At 54.8% G+C, this 18,433-nt stretch overlaps 1 protein-coding gene across 1 annotated transcript; it reads left to right on the plus strand.

Moving 5' to 3' along the window:
- Positions 1-295: 295 nt before the first annotated feature.
- ACSF3 (acyl-CoA synthetase family member 3) lies at positions 296-18,005 on the plus strand. The gene is given in 12 exon segments (XM_078881916.1): positions 296-458; positions 1,166-1,496; positions 2,729-2,990; positions 2,992-3,133; positions 3,656-3,811; positions 6,484-6,641; positions 7,271-7,416; positions 8,770-8,882; positions 9,976-10,102; positions 12,729-12,863; positions 13,499-13,610; positions 17,875-18,005. Coding segments are annotated over 11 exon segments (1,782 nt in total). The 5' UTR covers positions 296-458; positions 1,166-1,180; the 3' UTR covers positions 17,990-18,005.
- The last annotated feature ends 428 nt before the right edge of the window (positions 18,006-18,433 follow it).

The following is an 18,433-nucleotide window of genomic DNA, read 5'->3' on the forward strand; positions in this document are numbered from 1 at the left end:
GTGAGTGGGTGAGTGAGTAGGTGAGTGAGTAGGTGATTATGTGAGTGAGTAGGTGAGTGAGTAGGTAAGTGAGTGAGTAGGTGAGTGAGTAGGTGCTGGACACCCGTGACAAAAAGCGCTTCAATACCTCATCGGATTCCTCCTGCAGTATAAAGAAACACTCTAAAATAGCAATAATTTTGTTTAGTTTTAGAAAGATGGGGGCGAAGAGAGAGAGAGAGGTGGGGGTGGAGGAGGTAAACCCTCTAAAATCTGACAACTACATCCGAGTTGAGGAGGGGCGTCAACTCAGCGTCACGGAAACAGTCGCTCAAGCCGCCGGCGTGCCCTTGCCCTCCACGCGTGTGTGGTGGGCCTCCCCTAGGTCGACTCAGCCTCGACACGAGTACCTGCCGGGGAGACAAAGGCGGTCGGGCGTGGTGCTGTTGGGTCACCCACATCTACAGCTCTTCGTGGTGGTACGGGTTGACGGACTTCATCGGTGCTGCTCGCTACTAACAGCACTTGTCCCGGCAGTCTGTTGAAGGCTACACGGGGGATCTTTGTTTGTTGAACCCGTGCCGGCCTTCGTAGGTGCTGCTCGCTACTAACAGCACTTGCCCCGGCAGTCTGTTGAAGGCTACACGGGGGATCTTTGCCTGTATCGTGGATTGCGTGATCTCCCCCCCCCGGCCACCCCAAGGTGACTGGTCACGTGTTCCCGTTTGTCGTGAACACGTGGGTAGATTTCAACAGTGGAATCCCCCTCTGAACGATGGTAAAGCCACAGCCGTGTCAACCCACGTGGTTTACCACGTGGTGTTATTTGTACCGGATAATTGATCTTTTACGGGTTCCATACGGCGAAGTGAGTCACTGGTGAAATGAGTGACCGTTTGTCACTCATTTCCCAACGTCTTGTCTCTTCTCACAATTCAAGTTGCTAGAATCAACCCACCCGCGCCTGCAACATGGCTTCATCCCAGAGGTCGCAATCAGGTACCCGATACCCTTACCCTACCCGTACCCGGTCGGGTACGGGTAGGGTACGGGTACGGCCGGGTACGGGTACGGGTACCCGTTTGCGACTCTGTGCGGCCGGGTACGGATACGGGTAAGGAATCAAAACCCGTTTGCGACCTCTGATCCTTCCCCACCCGTCTCACCGCCCCCCCCGTCTCACCAGCGCCGCGACGCCGTCATGCTGACATTGGCGCTCGTTCGCGCCAGCCGGGCGCTACCGGCGGGCGTCAACGCCGCCTCTCCCGCCGGCGCCGGGGCCTTCGTTCACCGCCGGGCCTTCCGTCCGTCGGCCACCACCTCCTCCTCCTCCACCTCCACCACCTCCTCCGCCTCATCCGCCGGGTGCCTGTCCCCCGTGTCGTCGCGCGCCGCCGCGTTTGGAGAGCGCCTGGCCATCTCGGACCGGCACGGCACGGCGACGTACGGGGTCCTGCTGCGGGCCGCGGGGCGCGTCGCGCGGCGCATCCAGCGGGCGCTCGGGGGAGATGACGGCGGTAAGGGGGGGCGATGTTGTTGTTGTTGTTGTGAGTTGTTGTTGTTGTGAGTCGTTGTTGTTTTGTTGTTGTTGGGAGTTGTTGTTGTGTTGTGAGTTGTTGTTGGGAGTTGTTGTTGTTTTGTTGTTGTTGTGAGTTGTTGTTTTGTTGTGAGTTGTTGTTGGGAGTTGTTGTTGTGAGTTGTTAGTTGTTGTTATTGTGAGTCGTTGTTGTTGTTGTGAGTCGTTGTGAGTCGTTGTTGTGAGTTGTTGTTGTGAGTCGTTGTTGTTGTTGTTTTGAGTCGTCATTGTTGTGAGTTGTTGTTGTGAGTCGTTGTTGTTGTGAGTCGTTGTTGTGAGTTTTTGTTGTTGTGAATTGTTGTGAGTTGTTGTTGTTGTGAGTCGTTGTTGTTGTTGTTGTGAGTTGTTGTTGTGAGTCGTTGTTGTGAGTCGTTGTTGTTGTTGTTGTGAGTTGTTGTTGTGAGTCGTTGTTGTGAGTCGTTGTTGTTGTTGTGAGTTGTTGTGAGTTGTTGTTGTGAGTCGTTGTTGTGAGTCGTTGTTGTTGTTGTGAGTCGTTGTTGTGAGTCGTCGTTGTTGTTGTTGTGAGTCGTCGTTGTTGTGAGTTGTTGTTGTGAGTCGTCGTTGTTGTGAGTCGTCGTCGCGAGTCATCTCTCTGCGTCTTCCTTCCGCGTTGTCCACGGATGGCAGGCGCCTGGTGCCCACACCCCCCACGCTCCACGCTTCGCTCCCTTTCCTCAACGTTTGTGTGTCGGACTTCTTTCGCGCCACCGTACGTAGCCAACCGCGCTAATCGGAGCAGACTAACCACGACAACGAGCAGTTCTTAAACAAATTCGTTCGTCAACCTCACCAGACTTAAAAGTGCGTCGCTCCGGTGGCTTCCTAACATCGTGAAGGAAGAGCGTTCCAGACGGCCGCAGAAGCGCATCCGAAAGCGCCGCGCGACGCGGTGACGACCACAGTCTCTTCGCTGGCGAGCGAGCGAGCGGTGGATTCGCTCGCCCTGGTGGACTTTCTGTCCGCTGGCCCCCTCCCTCACCCCCCCCCACCCCCCACCTCGCCTCCCCGTCCGCCAGAGGTCGCAACCGGGTACCCGATACCCGTACCCTACCCGATACCCGGCTAACCGTACCCGGCCGGGTACGGGTACCCATTTGCGACCCTGGTGTGGCCGGGTACGGGTACGGGTAAGGAATTAAAACCCGTTTGCGACCTCTGCCGTCCGCCTCCCAGGGAATCCGGCGTCGGAGGCGGTGGCGTTCCTGTGCCCCAACGACGCGCGCTACGTGGCGGCCCAGTGGGCCACGTGGCTACGAGGCTCGGTGGCCGTGCCGCTCTACCACCGTCACCCGCGGCGCGAGCTCCACTACGTGGCGGGCGACTGCGGCGCCCGCGTCGTCCTCTCGACGGAGGAGTTCGCCGAGACGGCCGCGGGTGTCGCCCGCGAGATGGGCGTGCCGCACGTCACGGTGATGCACAGCGACGTGTACGGTGGGGGGGGGTGGCGATGACGGGGACGGGGACGGGGCGACCGCCGGCGGTGACTGGCGAGACCGCCCGGCGATGATCGTCTACACCAGCGGCACGACCGGGAGACCCAAGGGAGTCCTGAGCACGCACGGCAATCTCCACGCGCAGGTGCATGAAGCGGGTGCGGGGCCTGTAGCATGACGCTACGAAGGGGCGCTAAGTTAAAAAAAAACACGCAAATATTAAAACACAAATTAGTAATCTTCTTGGTTCTTTCGGTAAAGTCACGTAGAATGGAAATAATAAAATAATAAAATGAAACATAATAAAATTATTCTCACAACGTTTCGGCCACAACGCAAGCAGCCGTCCTCAGGTGAAGACCAGGTCTGTTGGGGAGACAGCGTCTGAATGAAACACCACCACGCTTAGAGCGTATATTTTTATTATTTTATTATGTTTTATTTTTATTATTTTATTATTTCCCTTCTACGTGACTTTACCGAAAGAACCAAGAAGATGTATACCACTTATTTAAGTTTTAAGATTCCTACACGTTGAATGCACCCACCTTCCTGCCATAGTAAATTCCTTGTCTGTGCAAACTTTCATGGCGAATAAAACCCTTTCTGATTCTGATTTGCATTTTTAAACGCCCGGCACGCGCCCGTTCCCGTGCCCGGCCGACAGGTCTCCTGCCTGCTGGAGGCTTGGGAGTGGAGCTGCGATGACGTCATCCTCCACACGCTGCCCCTTCACCACACGCACGGCATCGTCAACAAGCTTCTGTGCCCTCTCGCCGTGGGGGCCTCGTGTGTCATGCTCCCCGAATTCGATGCCCGGCAGGTTGGTGGTGGCGGGGAATGAAGAGTCGCCACGCCTGTCCGTTCAGTCGTCCACTCGCTCGTTCATTCGCCCACTCACCCGTTCACTCACCCACTCATTAATTAAGTCTGTCGCTCGTTCACTCGCCAACCCGCTCGTTCACTCACCCACCCACTCATTCACTCGCCCACTCACCCGTTCACTCACCCACTCATTAATTAAGTCTCTCGCCCACTCACTCACCCACTCACCCGTTCACTCACCCACTCATTAATTAAGTCTCGCCCGCTCACTCGCCCACCCGCTCGTTCACTCGCCCACTTACCCGTTCACTCACCCACTCATTAATTAAGTCCCTCGCCCGCTCACTCGCCCACCCACTCATTCACTCACCCACTCACCCGTTCACTGACCCACTCATTAATTAAGTCCCTCGCCCCCTCACTCGCCCACCCACTCATTCACTCGCCCACTCACCCGTTCACTCACCCACTCATTAATTAAGTCCCTCGCCCGCTCACTCGCCCACCCACTCATTCACTCGCCCACTCACCCGTTCACTCACCCACTCATTAATTAAGTCCCTCGCCCGCTCACTCGCCCACCCACTCATTCACTCGCCCACTCACCCGTTCACTCACCCACTCATTCATTAAGTCTCTCGCCCATTCACTCGCCCACCCGCTCGTTCACTCGCCCACTCACCCGTTCACTCACCCACTCATTCGTTAAGTCTCTCGCCCACTCACTCACCCACTCATTCACTCGCCCACCCGCTCGTTCACTCGCCCACTCACCCATTCACTCACCCACTCATTCGTTAAGTCTCTCGCCCGCTCACTCGCCCACCCGCTCATTCACTCGCCCACTCACTCGTTCACTCGCCCACTCACCCGTTCACTCACCCACTCATTTGTTAAGTCTCTAGCCCACTCACTCGCTCACCCGCTCGTTCACTCGCCCACTCATTCTTTAAGTCTCTCGCCCGCTCACTCGCCCACCCGCTCATTCACTCACCCACTCACTCATTCATTCGCCCACTCATTCATTAAGTCTCTCGCTCGTTCACTCGCCCACCCGCTCGTTCACTCGCCCACTCACCCGTTCACTCACCCACTCATTCGTTAAGTCTCTCACCCGCTCACTCGCCCACCCGCTCATTCACTCACCCACTCACTCATTCATTCGCCCACTCACCCGTTCACTCACCCACTCATTAATTAAGTCTCTCGCCCGCTCACTCGCCTACTCGCTCGTTCACTCGCCCACTCACCCGTTCACTCACCCACTCATTCGTTAAGTCTCTCACCCACTCACTCACCTACTCACTCATTCATTCGCCCACTCACCCGTTCACTCACCCACTCATTAATTAAGTCTCTCGCCCACTCACTCGCCCACCCGCTCGTTCACTCGCCCACTCACCCGTTCACTCACCCACTCATTCATTAAGTCTCTCGCCCGCTCACTCGCCTACTCGCTCGTTCACTCGCCCACTCACCCGTTCACTCACCCACTCATTAATTAAGTCTCTCGCCCACTCACTCGCCCACCCGCTCGTTCACTCGCCCACTCACCCGTTCACTCACCCACTCATTCATTAAGTCTCTCGCCCGCTCACTCGCCTACTCGCTCGTTCACTCGCCCACTCACCCGTTCACTCACCCACTCATTAATTAAGTCTCTCGCCCGCTCACTCGCCTACTCGCTCGTTCACTCGCCCACTCACCCGTTCACTCACCCACTCATTCGTTAAGTCTCTCACCCACTCACTCACCTACTCACTCATTCATTCGCCCACTCACCCGTTCACTCACCCACTCATTAATTAAGTCTCTCGCCCACTCACTCGCCCACCCGCTCGTTCACTCGCCCACTCACCCGTTCACTCACCCTCTCGTTTGCTCATTCACTAATTCGCCCACTGACTCACCCGCTCACTCGTTGACGGATTAAATCGCTAATTCTCGCCGGCTCGTTCGCTCGCCGCTGTGTTCACCCACCGTACGTACGGAGGGTCACTGGAAAAAAAGCACACGTTTACTCACCCGCCCACTCAATCACCCATTCACTCACCCACTCACTAATTCACTCTTTCACTCACCCACTCACCCACCCAATCACTCATGCACTCACCCACTCACTCAATCACTCACCCATTCACTCATTCACTCACCCATTCACTCACCCACTCAATCGCTCACTCACCCACCCACCCACTCACCTGCTCACTCACTCACTGACTCACTAATTCACTCATTCACTTACCCACTCACTCACCCACTCACTCACCCACTCACTCACTCACCCACTCACTCACTCACCCACCCACCCACCCACCCACTCACTCACTGACCCACTCGCCCATTCACTCACCTGCTCACTCACCCACCCACTCGCCCATTCACTCACCCACTTCATCATTGACCCACTCGCCCATTCACTCACCTGTTCACTCACCCACCCACTCACCCACCCACTCACTCACTCACCCACCCACTCTCCCACTCACCGGTTCCGTTCCGTCTACACGTACGTCATCAGAACTTGAAAGGGGTAACGACCGCGAGCCTTTTTGGTGACACGAAACGTGTCGAGTTGCTGCTGCTACTGCTACAGCCGCCGCCGCTGACCCTGCTCGTGCATCACCACTGCCAACGCATCGCCGTCGCTGTCCCCCCCCCCCCGCCCAGGTGTGGGAGCACCTGTTGAGTGGCGAGGCGTCACCGCGGGTGAACGTGTTCATGGCGGTGCCCACGGTGTACGCGCGGCTCATCGACTACTACGACGAGCACTACACGCGGCCTCGCGTCCGCGACTTCGTGCGCGGCATGTGCAAGGAGCACATCCGGTACGTGTGTGTGTGTGTGCGTGTGCGTGCGTGTGTGTGTGTGTACGTGTGTGCGTGCGTGTGTGCGTGTGTGCGCGTGCGTGTGTGCGCGTGCGTGTGTGTGCGCGTGCGTGCGCGCGCGTGCGTGCGTGTGCGTGCACGTGTGTGCGTGCGCGTGTGTGTGTGTGCGTGTGTGCGCGCGCCCCTTGTGTGCCGTTCTGGCCTTCATAGGTGCTCGCTAACAGCACTTGCCCGAACAGTCTGTTAAGGCTATACAGGGGATCTTTGTCTTTGTGTGTGCGTGTGTATCGTGGGGAGCGGTAGTGTAGCGGTTTAGTGCTATGCTGCGCTCGGAACCCGGCGACCCGGGTTCAATTCCTACTCACGGCCAACAGTGACGATTATCTGAACCGTCCCTGAGCCTCCCCTAGGTCGACTCAGCCTCAAATCAGTACCAGTTGCGGTGTGAAAACCTCGCCACCCAAAATGTCGTGGTGCCGCCCACCCACCCCCTCGTGTGCCGCCGTGCAGGTAGCCTTCACAGACGCTCGCTAACAGCACTCGCCCCAACAGCCTGTTAGAGGCCATACGGGGGAATCTTTGTCTTTGTACGGGTAGTGAACGCCACTCTCCCCTTCGTGCCGCGGCAGCCTCATGGTGTCGGGCTCTGCGGCGCTGCCCACGCCGGTTCTGGAGCGCTGGGAGGAGATCACGGGCCACCGCCTGCTGGAGCGCTACGGCATGACCGAGCTGGGCATGGTGCTCTCAAACCCACTGCGCGGGGATAGGATTCCCGGTGAGGATTGGGCGCGTACTTGCCGCTGGCTGGGAGGTGTTAATTGTCTAGCTGGGTACGCGGGAGGTTCGTGGGTTCGATCCCCGACACTGATCAACGTCACGCGTTTAGAGCATCTGGCTGTTATAAATGTCCACGTTGTTTCGATTTAAAGCTTTCGTGACTGCAGGGATTCATCTTCTTGGTTCTTTCGGTAAAGTCACGTAGAAGGGAAGTAATAAAATAATAAAAATAAAACATAATAAAATTATTCTCACGACGTTTCGGCCACAACGCAAGTAGCCGTCCTTAGGTGAAAACCAGGTCTGTCGAGGCGACAGCGTCTGAATGACAGACCTGGTCTTCACCTGAGGACGGCTGCTTGTGTTGTGGCCGAAACGTCGTGAGAATTATTTTATAATGTTTTATTTTTATTATTTTATTATTTCCCTTCTACGTGACTTTACCGAAAGAACCAAGAAGATAAGCCGATTTGTTGCGCTATCATTTATGACAGACAGGACGCTTCTGAAATAGAGCTATATAGCTTAGTGGTACCTGGTAGAATAAAAAATGTTTTGTTTCCGTATGGGTCTCTCTATAGGTTCCTATGGGTCTCTGTGGATCTCTATGAGTTTCTGTGAGTCTTTACGAGTCTCTAAAACATGCATTTAATGTATTTTGCTGCGTATTTGAAGCTTGCGGTGTCTCTCTCTCTCTCCCGTGGTGGTCGCGTGGATTTTTCTCCGGGTCCTCCGGGTTTTTCCCTCCTCGTTTAGAATTGACGGCTCGCGTTTGACGGCGATTTGTGGCTGCGAATAAATTTGCACGTGGCAAAGAGCCCCCCCCGCCTTTTTTTTTTTTTGGCCCGTCGTTTGCGACGACCCACGAGCTTACATGGCTACGGTGGGCCTGACCTGGTCATAAGAAAATAACAAGAATAGATTCACGATTCGGAACAACGCTCCCCCCCCCCCCCCCCGCCAGTCAGCCGGTACCGCACGGCCGCCCTGGTTGGTACCGCGGCGATGATATTAGCCGAGGGAGCCGTTATAAATAAATAACCCTCGTGATGTCGTTTAAACGAAACAAAAAAACTGCTCAAGCCGGGTTCGATTCCCCGCTCATGGGCCGACACCTGTGACGCTTACCCGAACCGAAGCTGGGCCTCCCCTAGGTCGACTCGGCCTCAAATGAGTACCTGGTGCGGTGTGTAAACGTCGCCGGTTGGGAGACAAAGGGCGGGTCGGGCGTGGTGCCGGCCTTCATCGGTGCTACTCGCCAACAGCTCTTGCCCCGGCGGCCTGTTCGAGGCTATACGGGGAGGGGGGGACCTTTGTCTTTGTGGTGCCACCATGGTTGTTGTTGCCGTAGGCACGGTGGGGTCACCGCTGCCGGGCGTGGAGGTGAGGATCGTCATGGAGGCTGTGAGTGGGGGGGGCGAGTCGTGCAAGGCGATCGTCCAGGCAGACAGCAAGTCCACGAGGGTGAGTGACTCCACCGCTCGCTCGCTCACCATGCGCTCGCTCGCTCATCCACGGTGGCTAGGAGATGTTAACTACCTCGCATGGTACGCAGGAGGTCGTAGGTTCGATCCCGACCCTGACGCCTGCTGTATATTTGGAGTTTGCGTGTCTCTCTCTCTCATCATCATCACGGTGGCTAGGAGATGTTAACTACCTCGCCTGGTGTACAGGAGGTCGTGGGTTCGATCCTGACCCTGACACCTGCTGTATATTTGGAGTTTGCGTGTCTCTCTCTCTCATCCATAGTGGCTAGGAGATGTGTTGCCCGTGTTGCCCTTCATAGGTGCTGCTCGCTAACAGCACTTGCCCCGACAGTCTGTTAAGGCTATAGGGGGGATCTTTGTCTTTTGGGGGGGGGGGGTGGAGAGTGTAAACGAGTGGAGAGCACGCACCTGGGACCCCATCAGAATATTTCGAGGCAGGAATCTGGGGAGACAAAGGTGGCCGTGCGCGCCTCTTGACCACCCCCCCCCCCACCCCCCCCCCCCGGGCACGCAGCCCTTGCCCCCCACGGTCTGCCAGAGTTCCACACGGGGGGGTGGGGGGGGGGCCTCTTTGTTTGCCCACACTCATCCCCGTCTCGACTCACTAGCTTGTCTCCGTGCTCTCAACTGACTGGCTGCCCGTCGCCAGTAGGGTCACGTGCAAGACCGCCTGCCTCTGCCACAGTGCCTTCACATCCGCCTGCCCGCCGTACCGTTCTTCATTATTGACAACTTGCAGCTCAGCACACGGCAGATGCCTGCGCAGCGCGACTCACGACCTCCTCTTGATACCAAGATCCAGGATGGTCATCGTGTCTACGCGCCGCTTCTCGGTGGCAGCCCCAACAGTCTGGAACGACATCCCTCTGCACATTCGCAGCGTCGCCTCAATCGCCTCCTTCAAGAGAGACTTACTAACTCACCTCTACAGCCACGTGCTTTCGAGCGACTCTGAGCTTGGCTCCGCGCCTCTGAGTTGCGGCCACTACGTCTGCAAATTTGCGCGCGTTACAAATTTAACTATTGTTATTATTTGTCTCGTGTCGTGTCGTATCGTCGCCGGTTCGCAGGTGACGCCGGGCTTCGAGGGCAAGGAGGGCGAGCTGCAGGTGTCCGGCCCCTCCGTCTTCAAGGAGTACTGGCGGCGGCCTCTTGAGACCAAGGAGGCGTTCACGTCGGACGGCTGGTTCAAGACGGGTACGTGCGGTTGTGGTGGTGGCGGTTGTGGCGGTGGTGGCGGTGGTGCGGTGGTGCGGTGGTGGGTGCGGTGGTGGCGGCCCTCGTTTGCGTGGCCTCGCAGTGGGCAGGGGTCGGGGTTCGATTCCCGACTCGGGTGTATTTCTGTGTGTGGAGTTTGTGCATTCTCTCTTCCCCGTGTTCTGTAGAGTGTGAGTGAGTGCGTGTGTATGAGTGAGTGAGTGTGTGAAGTCAGTATGTTCTTCCCCCTATTCTGTATAGTATGAGTGTGTGTGTGTGTGAGTGACCGGCTCCGGTTTGACAGCAGAGAGGTCTCACTCCGAATCAGTCGGGTCTTCTCGGCCACGGTCATGCCCTCCTTTCTCTACGCTTGCGAAACGTGGACCCCCCACTAATGGAACATCTTCGCCGATTATAAACATTTAGGCTGGCCTGTCTACGATCCGTCCTGGGTTTAACCAGGCTGGATTGTGTGAGAAGCTCACATATCCTTGAAAGATCTGGACAACGTCCCATCGGTGAGCTCCTCCGGCAGGCAAGGCTGCGTTGGCTGGGACATGTAGCCCACATGCCCAGCCACCGCATGCCTAAACAGCCGGATTGAAGGGGGCTAAACGGGCGCGACACTGGCTAGAGAAGAGATGGAGTGATGTGGTACAGGAGGCTGAGTGGACTTGCCGATGACTGGTACCAGCGGTGTCAAGATCGGCCTCTGTGGAGGAGGCTGCTGCTGCGATGACCAATCATCTGCAACTCGATGAAACAAAAATGCCACAGTCTCCTCCCGGCCATCCCCCCCACGCCCGCCTCGCTTTCCCGTTCACGTCACCATCGCCGCGTTAATTAAAACATCGCATGTAGCGCAATCCCACGCCGGCGACAAACAACCGTTGTCCCCGTCGCGATAATTAGGCCCGCATCGTTAGTACACCGGCCTAGCGATTCAACGCTAACAAGGGCATCGGCACCATCATCATCATCATCATTATTATTTGAACGCAAATTTTGGCGCGTGGGAGGGAGTTAATTTGTTTCAGGTAGTCGCGCCGGTGTTGGCGTCAAGTGGCGTTGCATTTCGATTGGAGCCCCCCCCCCCTTCCCTTAGTAAAAAAAAAACACTTGCATTCGCGTGACGCAAGACATGAAAATCAAAGCAATTTTTTTTACAAATTTTATTTTATTTTTTTACTAAAAATAACAGCCACGATCTCTTCACCGTTCAATTCCGCCGAGCGGAAACCGTTTTCCGCGTCCGAAAAAAATCCCAAGACACCTGCCCGCTCCCTCTGGAATGGAATCAACCCTTTTGCCGTTGCAGTTTTTCTTCCGATTCCGATTCCCACGACGTCCACGTGCTGACAGGTACTCGTGGCCTTTCGCGGGCCTGCCCCGTGACATACACCAACGGAACCGGAAGAAAAAAAAAACGAAATCAGACAACTTCTTGGTTCTTTTGGTAAAGTCACGTAGAAGGTAAATAATAAAATAATACAAATAAAACATAATAAAATACAATTCTCACGACGTTTCGGCCACAACGCAAGCAGCCGTCCTCAGGTGAAGAACAGGTATGTCGGAAAGACAGCGTCTGAATGAACACCATCAAGCTTGGCAGCGTAGATTTAAGCTGGGTTGGAGGAGGAAGGGCGCCTTTCCGACAGACCTGTTCTTCACCTGAGGACGGCTGCTTGCGTTGTGGCCGAAACGTCGTGAGAATTGTATTTTATTGTTTTATTTTTATTATTTTATTATTTACCTTCTACCTTACTTTACCGAAAGAACCAAGAAGATGAATCCCTGCAGTCACGAAAGCTTTAAATAGAAATCAGACAACTTTATCGGTGCCGAGGCTCCCACAAGGCCACGCGGCAGGGCGTGTGGCACAGCTTGGCGCCTGCTAATCGTAGGCCGTGGCCTCTGTCGCGACAGGTTCTTTGCGCTATGGCGTCAAATAATCGGCGCAAATGCACCACGCGTTGACGCCTGTTGTACCCTTGGAGTTTGCGTGTCTCTCTCCGTGGTCACGTGAATTTTTCTCCCCTCCACATTCAGAATGGACGTCGGGCGTTTTGAGCATTTTCTGCTCTATTCGTAGGTTTTTTCGGTAAAGTCACGTAGGTAAAAAAATTAAATTAATAAAAGTAAAATAAAAATAAAATAAAAATCACGACGTTTCGGAGGCAACACAAGCTTCCGTCTTCAGGTGGAACCGTCACAGCACGAAGACGGAAGCTTGTGTTGCCTCCGAAACGTCGTGATTTTTATTTTATTTTAATTTTACTCTTATAAATTTTTTACCTACGTGACTTTACCGAAAAAACCTACGAATATGAATCCTTGCAGTCACGAAAGCTTCATTTTCTGCTGCTCTGCATTTCCACGCGATGTCTAGAAGCCTCTTCGTTGCGCTTTCATTCGTGATAGCCAGGTCCCTAAAGTGGGCCTCACCTGGCAAGACAAAGAATAGTTTGCGCCTGGTACGGTGTGTGAAACACCAGCTCCATGCGAGCCTTCACAGGAGGTGCTCGCTAAAACAGCACTTGCCCCTGCGGCCTGCGTAAGCTACGGCGGGGGGGGAGATCTTTACCTTTGTTTCTGTGCACCCCCTCCCTCCCGCGGTGCGCAGGCGACACGGCCGTGTACCGTGACGGCACGTTCCGCCTGCTGGGGCGCACGTCGGCCGACATCATCAAGAGCGGCGGGTACAAGATCAGCGCGCTGGAGGTGGAGTGGAATCTCCTGTCTCACCCCGACGTCACCGGTAGCTCCGCCATCCCCCCCACACCCCCCACACCCCCCCCCCACCGCGCCCCCCCTCCCCTCCCCGCCACAGGCTAACACTGCGTGAGAAATTCCCATGGTCCAAAAGTCAAACAAATCGAGTTCCTGTTCCAATGAGCATTGGGGCGCGGCACCCGTGCCGCCCAGCGGCCCCGTGCGTCGTGCCCGCTGTTCCTTCGTAGGGTCTTGGCCAAGAACGGCACTTGCCCCCACGTGTTCCTGCTCCACCCACCCACACACCCACACACCCACCCAACTGCCGACCCACCAACCCACCCGCCCACCCACCCTCCCACCCAAACACCCACCCACCCACCTGCCCAATCGCCGACCCACCCGCCCACCCACCCACCCACCCACCCACCCACCCACCCGCCTGCCGACCCATCCACCAACCCGCCCACCCACCCGCCCACCCAAACACCCACCCGCCCAACCGCCGGCCCACCCGCCCACCCACCCACCCGCCTGCCGTCCCATCCACCAAACCGCTCGCCCACCCGCCTAACCGCCGACACACCAACCCACCCGCCCACCCAAACACCCACCCCCCACTTACCCAACCACCCACCCGCCCGCCCACCCGCTTTCCTACCCTCCCGCCCCCCCGCGCAGACGTGGCGGTGATCGGGGCCCCCGACTCGCTGTGGGGCCAGCGAGTGACGGCGCTGGTGGTGCTGCGGCGGGGAGCGACGCTCACCCTCAAGCAGATCAAGGAGTGGGCAAGGTAAGCCTGAGCCACCGCCTCCTCTGTGCGGGGCCCTGCAAGTTTCGCTGGCTGGCCTTCCTGCTTGGATTCGTGCTCGCCTGGCCGGTTAGGTGGCTGGCCGGCCCACCGAGCGGCCAGGTAAACACATTTTTTAAAAACTATTTTTTACTTTTTTTGTTACTTTTTTTTACTTTTTTTTAAACTTTTTTTTACTTTTTTTTACTTATTTACTACACCCCTGGTAAGGCCCATTGAGCTATAATGAAGCACTTTTTCAGAAGCGGGGCTGGCCCTCGTAAGTGGTGGGCTCGGCGACGGCAGGCCCAGCATCGTCGCCTGTAAATTCGCGGCAGCGGCCAAGGAAATACTCCCAAAACGCGCGACGTTGATTCTAAATGCGAAGGGGAAAAAAGCGGAGGACCCCGGAGGAAAGAAATCCACGTGACCACGGGGAGAAAGACACCGCAAACTCCACATATACAGCAGCAGGCATCAGGTTTGGGATCGTACCCACGACCTCCTGTACAGCAGGCGAGGTAGTTAACATCTCCTAGCCACCGTGATGATGATGAGAGAGAGAGAGACACGCAAACTCCAAATACACAGCAGGTGTCAGGGTCGGGATCGTACCGACGACCTCCTGCATACCAGGCCAAGGTAGTTAACATCTCCTAGCCACCGTGGCGCCCCAATCATCGGCATTGGGGAGACAAAGGCGGCCGGGCGGGGGCGGGTGGGGGGGGCGAGCGGTGACATGCGGAGGCGGGCCGACGAAAGTGAGGGCCCTAATTAAATAATTAATGAAACGTTAAAAACCCGCGTGGATGCGCATCGCTCTCTCGTAGCGGCGTTGCGCAAATTAACGCGCGACGTTGCGAGCGGGCGGTGGTAGTAGTGGTGCTAAAATTTAAATTATCACCTCGCTGCAGTAGGGGGGGGGGGGGGGCGGGGGGTAACTGGAGGAACGGCGGCGGGCGTATCATTTCACGACGATGACGGATTATAAATTTAAGCAACAAAAAAAAAACTCGGCCACCGTATTGCATCGTGGACAACAAACGGGGAGAGTGGGGTGTGTGAACGGCCGGGCGTCTCCGTTAATGAGTTGGCGAGCGTTTTTTGGGGGGTTTTTTCCGCTGCGGTGCGAAAATGCCATTTTAATTGTCAATTATTTTTTTAATTGTCGCGGAAAAAAAAAATATATAAATTTTTAAACGCGCTGCGAAACACGCTCCCGGTATATTGAAAAAAATGTAATGTCTTTTATGTATTAGATTTATTTATATAATAATATTATTTTATATTTCGATTGTATAATCATTTTTTTTTTAAACGCGCTGCGAAACACGCTCCCGGGATACTGAAAAAAATTGAATGTCTTTTATGTATTAGATTAATTTATATAATAATATTATTTTATATTTCGATTTTATAATCTTTTTCTTTTTGCTGCTTGCGGCGTCAGTCGGCTCACGTCGCGTTTTACGGCAGCGAGTGTCACGCCGGGAGGGGGGCGTCTTGACAATATCGCCGCGTTTGGTGAGGAACTTTACAAAAGAAAATTCTAACGCCCTCACCGAGAGCACCAATGCAAACCGCGGCCGGTACCTCACCAGGGATTTTGGCGGACGTTGCCGTCTTGGTTTCGCGGCCGCCACCGTGTGCTCGCTTCCGTCCGTCGGGAAAGCGGAGCGCGCAAGCGTCCGTACCGGTGGTCTGAGCGTGTACGTGTGCGCATTGTGCTGAACTTCTTTCGTGCCGCCGTTTGTAGCCAACCGCGGTGGGAAGGACATCAGACTCGGCACGACAACGAGCGGTTCATCTTCTTGGTTCTTTTGGTAAAGTCATCACGTAGAAGGGAAATAATAAAATAATAAAAATAAAACATAATAAAATAATACAATTCTCACGACGTGAATCCTCACCTGAGGACGGCTGCTTGTGTCGTGGCCGAAACGTCATGAGAATTTTTATTTTATTATGTTTTATTTTTATTATTCTATTATTTCCCTTCTACGTGACTTTACCGAAAGAAGTCCAACACACGTACGTGTTTAGATTTAAAGCTTCCGTGACTGCAGGGATTCATCTTCTTGGTTCTTTCGGTAAAGTCACGTAGAGGGGAAATAATAAAATAATAAAAATATAACATAATAAAATTGTATTTTAAAATAAAACATAATAAAATAATTCTCACGACGTTTCGGCCACAACGCAAGCAGCCGTCCTCAAGTGAAGATCAGGTCTGTCGGGAAGACAGCGTCTGAATGAACACCACCAGGCTTGGCAGCGTATATTTGAGCTGGGTTGGAGGGGGAAGAACGCCTTGACAAAGGAATTTGCATTTCAAGAGGAATTTAGCATATTTATGGGAAATGCAGATATGGGATTAGTCATTACTTGTGGAATGCGTAGGAGGTGGGCGGGGGGTTTTCAAAGTCATATTATGCCCGTGTATTATGCAGGATTAGCAGCAACAAAGGGTGGGAGTAGAGCGGTTCTAGATGAATCCGTTAGTCAATCTGGGCGATTTCAGTTCCAGGCAGAGGTCGCAACCGGGTACCCGATACCCGTACCCTACCCGATACCCGGGTACCCGTACCCGGCTAGGTACGGGTACGGGTAGCCGTTTGTGACCCTGGTGCGGCCAGGTACGGGTACGGGTAAGGAATCAAAACCCGTTTGCGACCTCTGGTACGCCCGCGGCTGGATCCACGGGCAGGCCACGTGCAGCAGCAGCAGCGTAGCCACCACCAACCACCACCACCAACCACCACCACCAACCACCACCAACCACCAACCACCACCACCAACCACCACTGGGCCCAGCTATTGTCCGTTGTCACTTCACATCGCTGGGTGTCATTGCGCTCCCAACTCCCGAGAAGTAGGGCAAAGCAACTCACAAGCAAATAAACACCTCGCCCCCCTTGCCCCCCAGGCCCCCCTCTCAACTCTCAACCCCCTCCACCCCAAGCAACCCCCGACCACTCCCCCCCCCCTCCCCCCGTCGCGAGCCTCCAATCTGCCAGATCGCCCATGGCCACCCTACGCTCTCCTGTAAGACACGGAGACCACCACCCCCCCCACCACCACCCCCCCCACCACCCCCCCACCACCACCACGAACCCCGACCCTTTCCACTCCGCTGCGTCTTCCCCCACCGCCCCTCCCCCCCACTCTTGTCCCCCGCACCGCCCCCCCTCCCCTCGCCACGACAGCTCACCGCCCCCAGCGAAATGTGCAGCCTCGCGATCACCGCCACCACCGAAACCCGAACCTGGTCTCTCCATCGACCCACCACCACCACCGCCCTCGTCCACTTCCCGGCGACCTCGTGGCCACCACGGCGGGGAGGCAGCGGTTGTGGTTGTGGTTGTGCCCGTGGGATGAATTTCGGCGCTCTCCGCCGGAGTGGCGCTCAGTGCGGGCATGGCCCATGCGCTCCGTGAGCCGTGGGTCACCGGCTGTGACGACTTCCAGCGGGGCCTCCCCTAGGTCGACTCGTCCTCAAATGATAACCTGGTGCGGTGCGTAAACATTGGGGAGATGAAGGCGGCCGGGCGTGGTGCTGGACCACCCGCCTCGTCGTGTGCCGTGCCGGCCTTCGTAGGTGCTCGCTAACAGCACTTGCCCCGACAGTGTTGAGGCTATACGGGGGGGGGGGGGAACTGGTAAAATAAATAGTCAAAAATGTTTAATTTAATTATTGGTTTTTTACCCTTCTATCTGGCAACAAAACTGACACCTTTTTTACAAGGAGTCATGTTTACATAGACCACAATACCTGCGGTCATAATGCAAACAAAAAACATAACTCTGATAATGTATGCACTGCCCTTGAAGTTGATTGGTCCACACCCGAGACAGCTTTCCTTAGAGCATAGTCTCCATTGGTGTTGGACCAGATGACGCCAAAAGGCGTCTCGGGTGTGGACCAATCAACTTCAAGGACAGTGCACATTATCAGAGTTGTGTTTTTTGTTTGCATTATGACCGCAGGTATTGTGGTCTATGTAAACATGACTCCTTGTAAAAAAAGGTGTCAGTTTTGTTTTCAGATAGAAGGGTAAAAAAACCAATTATCATATTTTTTACCGGCAAATGAGGTTCCAATGATGTTTAGTTTAGTTTTTGTTTTGTTATGCCACGTGGTGGTAGTTGTAGTCTTGAAAAACCGTTGGTTATTATCATGCCCCGACATGCGTGAAAAAACAGCCTCCGTAAGTCATCGGATTTCCCCGCATGATGGATAAAGTTCGCGATTGCCGTGCGTGCGCAGGGAGAGGATGGTGGCCTACACAATCCCGTCGGAGATGATCCTCATGGACGAGCTGCCCAGGAACGCCATGGGCAAGGTGAACAAGAAGGACCTGCTGAAGAAGTTCTTCCCGTGACGGCGGAGGGGCGCATTCGGCGGCTCCACGTCTTTGGTGGGGGGCTGGTTGTGGTGGGTGGGTGGGGGGATTAGAAGCAAGGATGTTATTAATGGATGGGCAGAGAGAGAGAGAGAAACGGGAAGAGGGGGGAAAGAGCTTCATGGCTCATCGGATTCTTCCGGTATGAATCAATGTTCTGACTATACTCTTAGGTTTTTTCGGTAAAGTCACGTAGGTAAAAAAAGAAAATTAATAAAAGTAATAATATAAATAAAATAACAAATCACGACGTTTCGGAGGCAACACAAGTCATCAAGTGGGACCATCACAGCTAGATTTACTGTATCAACCTAAGAGTATGAATCCTTGCAGTCACGAAAGCTTCAAATCTAGAATCAATGTTCTGATTCTGAGAAATACAGCAACAGGCGTCAGGGTCGGGATCGAACCCACGACCTCCTG

Source organism: Lampetra fluviatilis, chromosome 63 (assembly GCF_964198595.1).
Source record: "Lampetra fluviatilis chromosome 63, kcLamFluv1.1, whole genome shotgun sequence".
In the NCBI taxonomy this organism is placed as follows: domain Eukaryota; kingdom Metazoa; phylum Chordata; class Hyperoartia; order Petromyzontiformes; family Petromyzontidae; genus Lampetra; species Lampetra fluviatilis.